The sequence below is a fragment of the Mizuhopecten yessoensis genome, unplaced genomic scaffold (assembly GCF_002113885.1).
Source record: "Mizuhopecten yessoensis strain PY_sf001 unplaced genomic scaffold, ASM211388v2 scaffold10861, whole genome shotgun sequence".
Classification (NCBI taxonomy): Eukaryota; Metazoa; Mollusca; class Bivalvia; order Pectinida; family Pectinidae; genus Mizuhopecten; species Mizuhopecten yessoensis.
Genome location: NW_018408758.1, coordinates 138604 through 145770, shown reverse-complemented (window position 1 = coordinate 145770; position 7167 = coordinate 138604). Strand labels below are relative to the sequence as shown.

The window sequence follows — 7167 nt, the reverse complement described above, 5'->3', positions numbered from 1 at the left end:
TCTGTTTCTAAGTTAAGGGAACAGAACGTTACCATCTTCTGTCTCAAGGGGAGATAACTATCTAACTGTATCAAATTTCTGTCAAAAGGAGATATAAATGTGTGTCTGAATTAGACTTAACAGGAGATAATTTTCTGAATTCTCTCCATTGAAGGTAAATCTATAAATTGATCACCAGGAAAGATGAGAAGAAAAAGATCTGTGTATCTCAGAGGGAAGATAAATGGATTTATTTTCACAACTGGTTCCTGTGCAAGAGAAGGTTTTTTTGAAAGCATTGCGTTACAACTATGTACATGTACATTATACATAATCAAAGCTTTATTATAACAGGTAAATTATACAACTGTTTGATTAAAGCCTTGTGTAAATATAACAAGGTATAGATAATGAAAGAATATAAGACTCTTTCATGCCCTTGGGTGTAGGATATTGATGATTTTGTGACGTCTTGTCAGTGTTTATATATAATTAAAAGACAACACACACATGAATGGGGTGTGAGATAGAAATATAAACACCCCTTTATTGTCCTGAACATTTCATATTTTACAGGAATGAGAGATATCCATAAAGAAACCACCTTTCACCGTGATGTACAGTATAAACTTTTAAAGTTCTGTTTTTCACACAGCAAAAGAAAATAAACGAAAAGAATATATCTAGTGAAAAGAGTTGAAATAACCTATTTCCAATAATGTTATCATGATTTTCTTCAAACTTCTGGGAATTATAATTTGTTGCACATTTTGGAAAAATAAAACAGTGAAAAACAGAACGCTTCCAGTACAATATCATTATTTTGTTATTTAACCCTATATACCAGTGATGGGAGATGGGCACAACAATCCCCAGCCAAGCATTTATGCAATATTTGATGTCTATTTGATGTCAAGGTCAACAATTTTTTAATTTCAAGTTTCAGAATTATTTTTTTTTCTAATAAAAGGGACAAAAAAGGGAAGAAAAAAAAGAAAAAAAAGTATTTTTCCACCTTTGAACACCTTTATGTTTTTGTTATTTTGTGAATATACTTTGTCATACAATCAATTGACAAAATATTATGCCAAAAAATTCAGGATTATAACACACAGAAAAGTAAAAAATGGAAATCATTACTTTTTCTCTTAATATCAAAATAAAGTGTAAACTAAAATTAAGAAAATGTTGACCTTACAAGACAAAAGGGAGAACGTGAAATTTAAATAGTAAAATACCAAGTATCAGGAATGGAACAAAAACATGTGCGTCTTAGCTGTTTGATATACATGTATGCATTGTATATAATATACATAGTGATTTTGTTGCACTGTCTGTTTATAATTCCACAATCAATGCATTTCTTCAGGCCATTTGAATTATTATTGAAATCATTTCTAGATGGGGAAATGAACTGTATCCTTTGAAGATCAAAATCACTAAACACTGATTTTTTTATTTTTATTTTTGCACCAAATTTTGAGTAAAAATTCAAATTCAGATTTTTTTGGAAACAGACAGACAAGGTGAAAGCTACCATCTTACCCACAATGTCACCATTTCTTAGGGGTTAAACGTAATAGTTATCAGAATCGTATGAAACAGTCTTTATTTCATAATAATACATGTATTTGTCGGATGTATTGTATCGGGAAAACAGTGAAGAATAGTTTTGACAAATTCTTGTGCCACAGAACATCACTCGTTTCAAAAACTTTATCAAACTCCCTCAAAATGGAACAGGTAATAAAGTTAAAATAGTAAAGCAATTTGGTTTACTAAGATGGAAAAGTAAGCATTATAATAAAAGCATGACATAATTCTTTATTTTTGAGATGTTTACATGTGTAACAATTTGATAAAAGTTTTATTTCATATTTCCCTAAAATAAATCTGAGGAAATCCACATGTATTAAACATTCTTATTATTGGAGACACATATTTTTGTTCTGATGAAATTTTTAAATCAGAATTTAAATCAGAATTAACTACAAAGTACAAAATTTCAGATTATATATTGTAGAAATATCTGAGTACATAGACTATAATTGTATGAGTGGACAGAAGTGGTATAATGGCTGATGATGATGATGATGATGATGGGAATAGTTAACTTACTCCTTCAGAGAAATCAAAGAAAACCTCATGTGGGTTTTCCTGAAATGAATGAATGTGAAGCATGATATTTTATGTTAAAACCAACGTTGATGTGAATCTGTGAACATAAAAAAACTTAAATGAAGTGAGGTATGAAATAATTAAGAAATGAAAATTTATCCTTGTCAGCAAAATATTTCTACCTGAAATACCTCCTACAATTCCGATAAAACTATTAATCAAATCATCATAAATTTATCCTTAAATTGCTTTCTTACATCTTCCATACAATTGATAATCCAGTTTTCTATACCATATACATTGATACTTGAATTGCCTATGACTCTCTTTTATACGACTGATTCTGAGTTACTAGCGATAACCCAGTCGGACATATGTTTCTATCAAAATTACCTCAGACTCATTTTTATACAACTAATTCTTAAGTTGCCCTGAAAAAAATCCTTCAAAAATATCAAGGTTGTGACCCAGTTTTTTTTGACAGTACTGCTAAATTACCTTTAATACTAGATATTTACCAATTACACTGAACCATTTCTAATTAACATTTTGCAAGTGTAATATCTGTAAAGTTATAACAATGTAAGTTTTCCAGTCTGTAAAACAGTAAAGATCAATCCACAACACTGTAAGAATGATGGTCTAGCTGAACATAATTCTGTCATAACTGCTGTAGATGTTATTTCTCCCAGCACTTACACATTAATCCCAGTATAATTTAGTGTCAAGACTACAAGTAAAAAACTCAGGAAATTATTAAATGCAATTCGCTTCAAGTTCATAGGATACAGCTCATAATAAGCATCCACTCAAAGCAAATCCTTAAAGTGGAAATTTCTGCAGTGTACTTTTGTTTAAATTTAATACTTGGTTTATCCTTTCCATTCCCTTACTGATCAAATTATCAACTTTTGTATGACAACCTGTCAATGAAAACATCTTTCAGGTAAATAGATTATCCAAAAACTGATAAAGGATGGTTTAAACATTATTCGCATTAAAATATAATAAACAATTGATATATATATATTACAAGTTCTAGCATTAAACCAGGAAAACTTTCTATATATGCAAAAATTTTCACTAGCGAAAACAGTATATCACACACAATAAAATTAGAGAAAAAGAGGACAATAATGTTGAGACTTACATCTCCATAAAGTAGCCCATCAAATGAATCGTGGATTCCAAGCACTTCGTAACCTTTGGTCAAGGCGAGGCGGACAAAGGATCTGACAGCTGCGTTGGCACCACAGGCTGGAGCACCAATGTTCATCACAGCTAACTTTTTTCCAGTCTGTAAAAAACAGTCAGGAAATAATGAACCAAGGAGTAAAATCCACGAATGAGTGTATTGATAAACGGAAATAGGAAGTACATCCCTAGTTGAAAATCCAATGTAGGGAGACAGTATCACATTTTTTCGCATATTAAACTGATGAATATTGTATGTTCATTATTGACAGAAAGTGTTTTCTCTCCCAATATTAAAGTATTTCAAAGCAATGCAGGCATTAATACAGGTTTTTTTATCGATGAGCCACATGTATCCATTTTTGTGTACTTCAGGAAACCGGCTACCTATTTCACTACTGTGAAGTTTTTCAAGAAAGATAACTCTTACTATGTGCATATGGTTTTATTATAAAATGTTAATTTTTAATCATTTATAGATAATTTATTTGACATAATTTCAGCATTTATTAAATTGATATACATTAATGCAATACTAATCTATGGCAGTATCATTTTTATTGACATTATTTTGCAAAGAATTGTGTCTTTCATTTATTTTTTCAGAAGTCACTCCTTTTTACATAAATTTCCATTTAAATTCCTTGAAATTATGACAACCTATTTATTTTTTTTTGTGGCAGAAATTTTTCTTAATTTCAGAGCACTATAACTACAAAATTTTAAGAAATTCTACTGAGAAATGGTGACACAATCCTATTAATACCTTAAACCTTTTGAAATGTTAGCCTACTGTCTAAACAGGATAATTCAGATAATGTGTTTTCTCAGATTACTCCTGAAACATTTGATAAAAGTTTTGTGCATATTGTTTATCTCTGAAAAAGACAACAGGGTCTCGGCTATACAGACACACTCTGGTTTTTAAGATTTTCTCATTCAAAACATCTATCCCTATGGAGATTCCACACTGTACCACTGCACTGTTTTCAAAGGAATATATTCAGCATGCATGTATGTGTGAAAAAAAAAAATGCTTAAAACAGTTTCTCAGCTTCTCTTGTAGATTAACATACCTGTCAACTGACAAAAGGATACATACTGTAAATCACCTAGTTTTGTGAATATTAAGAATTATTTCTGAGTGAGGATGCGAATTCATAGGAGGAACTGCATATAAAGCTATATTGATGTTCCTTGTAAAAGGAATCTGAAGATATATTTGTGAGGTATTTCTACTGCAAACAATCTATATATTCCTAAATATATTGTCGTTTACAGTATAACAATGGAATATGACCAACACTGACAATGTCAGGAAGTAATTCACAAGTCTTCCATGATGAATTATTTTTTCCCAATTTGTTTTTATTTTGTTTTTTTGTTTGTTTTTGCAACATTAAATTATACCAAATTTTACTGATGTTTTTTGCATTTTGACATTCAGATATATATAGCCTAATACTTACAGCACAGAGATAATATAACTGGTGGTCACATAATATATCAGCTGATACTTACAACACAGTGTTTACCAGAGCTGTCACACAACCTCTTGGGTGGCCGCAGCTTGCTTAGCTTTCTGTATTATGACATTAAGATTCTGATATACTGACTAATACTTACAACACAGTGTTTACCAGAGCTGTCACATAACCCCTTGGGTGGTCGCAGCTTACTCAACTTTCTGTATGTAGCCAGATTGTTTTGGAAACTCCTGGTAACATAGACAAGATTAAATGATTAGCAGACGCAGGAATATAAATCTATACAGCAAGGCACTTCATTTAACAGTTGATAAAGATATTCTTTCAATAAACTCAACTCACAAGCAGCAGTTTCACTAGCACTTGAATCTGTCTCAAGCTGGGTTTGACCTTACTGTTTGGCATGTTTAACCCTATCACCCCTATGTAACTTGAGTAGACTCTACCATACATTGATATAGATTAGTCCATTATGGTGTACAGTGGTGAAAGGGCTAGTGTCCTATTAACAGCTATGGTTATTTGAGGATATGCCAGTTTTTGGGGTGGAGATAAACCAGAGTTCCTGGAGAAAACCACTGACCTGCATTCAGTACCTGATGACTGCCCCACGTAGGCTTCTAACCCGTTACCCAGTCAGAGCTTAAATCTCTAAAGTAGGTCAATGGAAGATGAAATCTCCATGGTACACCTATGGGAGATTACTTCTTTATAGTATATAAAGTCTATGGGAGGTGAAGAGTGGGCTAAGCTTGAGGAAGACTCTACGAGTTGGTGATACTGAGTCCAGATGACAATCATTATCAAGAATATCGGTAATGTGTCGTTTCTGCAAACGATTGTCTGTCTGAAATAAGACTTTTGCCTGTCCAACTTAGTTTAAATTCCAAGTTTTGGGATTACAAATAGCTTCAATTCTTCCTTAATTTTTTTAAATGTTCATTTTAAAACAGATTGACCTGTCCAATAACACATTTTAATACCAACAATGTTTCCATGAAGATCTTTTGTATAGAAAATATTCCCTCTAAATCCCGTCAACTGAGTGTTGATAGATATATAGGAGCTCAACATTTGATTTTAGAAATTTAACAATCAACTTAAATTTTAAAAAGCTCTAGAATTTAGAGGCACATTTGTTTTTATTTATAATAAATTTATCCCAGGGTCTATTCAGGATTTTGGGGGAAGGGGAGAGTTACTTATAACCTCATCACTTTACTGTTCTTTTCCCCAATTATTTATACATGTATATCATTGTCTCCCTCTGTACGCTCATATTTTGAATAGGCAGAAAGGAATTCCACCAACAGGAAAATGAAATGTAAATCACTTTTGAGGATGGCCAGGTTTTATTAACAAGCCTAAAATTCAAATGATGTTCTGAAACTGAAAGATCCCTGTCCCACTGCACTGTGGTTTTTACTATACACAGTAACCTTCCCTAAACTTCCATTCAGATATAACTGTAGAACAGTTGGACCAGGACACTTCCATTGACCAGGTAGCTCAATCAGTTGGATAAACAGTATAACAATAAGGGCCCAGTTGTTCAAAAGATGATTAGCTTAATAAGTGATGAGCGCAAGTGTTAATTTTTGTGTATCTTTAAAACACAACCATTGAATTAGTTGCAACTTTTCCTATATCAAATATGTAGAAGAGTGAATTTACATGCCAAATTGTGAGATTTTTCCTTTCATATTGACGAAATTGTCAAAGGTTGAAAAATGTCGTTAAACAGTGATTAAGCTAACCACCTTTTGAACAACTGGGCCCTGAGGTCGGGTTCGAACCCTGGTCTGGCCACACTGAATTCTTACGATCGGAACACTGCTGTTGTATGATATTTGGTTTATTTCCTCTTCATTATTTCTCATAAAGGTATGGTTTTCTTTTCAGATCCGATTTAAAAAAGCCATTATCAGGGCGTACTAAATAGTTTCTCATACTCAGGGAGGCACGGTAGTCTAGTGGTAGGACACCGGGTTCGTGACCGAAGGGTTGCGAGTTCGAGTCACGGCACGGCACTGTGTTGTATCCGCTTGTTCCAGTCTACTCACCTGTAAATGAGTATGTGGTTGGGCAGAATTGTTAAATGCTAGCTGTTAGCGCCGAAATGGCAGCTCCGACTGTATGCTCCCCAGGGAGTTGAGAAAGATTATTTATTACTATTATCATTATTACTTAAATACAGTTTTACGCAGTGGTTCGTGGATCCTTTAGTATAGCTGGGCGGTCAGTACTTTAAGTTGTTGCCAAGATGTAGAATCAGAGATGTTCAGGAATGACTTACTTTCCTCTAAGACGGACAGCTTCTTCAAAGTTTTTAGCATCCATCGCATTTTGTACGGCCTTTGTCTGTAGTGAAAAGATATAGTCGTCAGAA

General features: G+C 32.8%; 1 protein-coding gene across 5 annotated transcripts in view; it reads right to left on the bottom strand.

Annotated features, from left to right (window-relative positions):
* Positions 1-7167, bottom strand: part of LOC110463050 (ATP-dependent 6-phosphofructokinase-like) — a 36668-nt gene that overhangs the window by 20566 nt on the left and 8935 nt on the right. For 3 of the 5 annotated variants that reach the window (XM_021517386.1, XM_021517387.1, XM_021517388.1), the window contains exons 11-14: positions 7075-7139; positions 4918-5008; positions 3248-3394; positions 2098-2136 (exon numbers count right to left, since the gene is read on the bottom strand). In XM_021517386.1, the coding sequence (XP_021373061.1) occupies positions 2098-2136; positions 3248-3394; positions 4918-5008; positions 7075-7139 (342 nt within the window). The remainder of the gene's footprint in view (positions 1-2097; positions 2137-3247; positions 3395-4917; positions 5009-7074; positions 7140-7167) is intronic. The other 2 variants (XM_021517389.1, XM_021517390.1) reach the window with 1 other exon arrangement.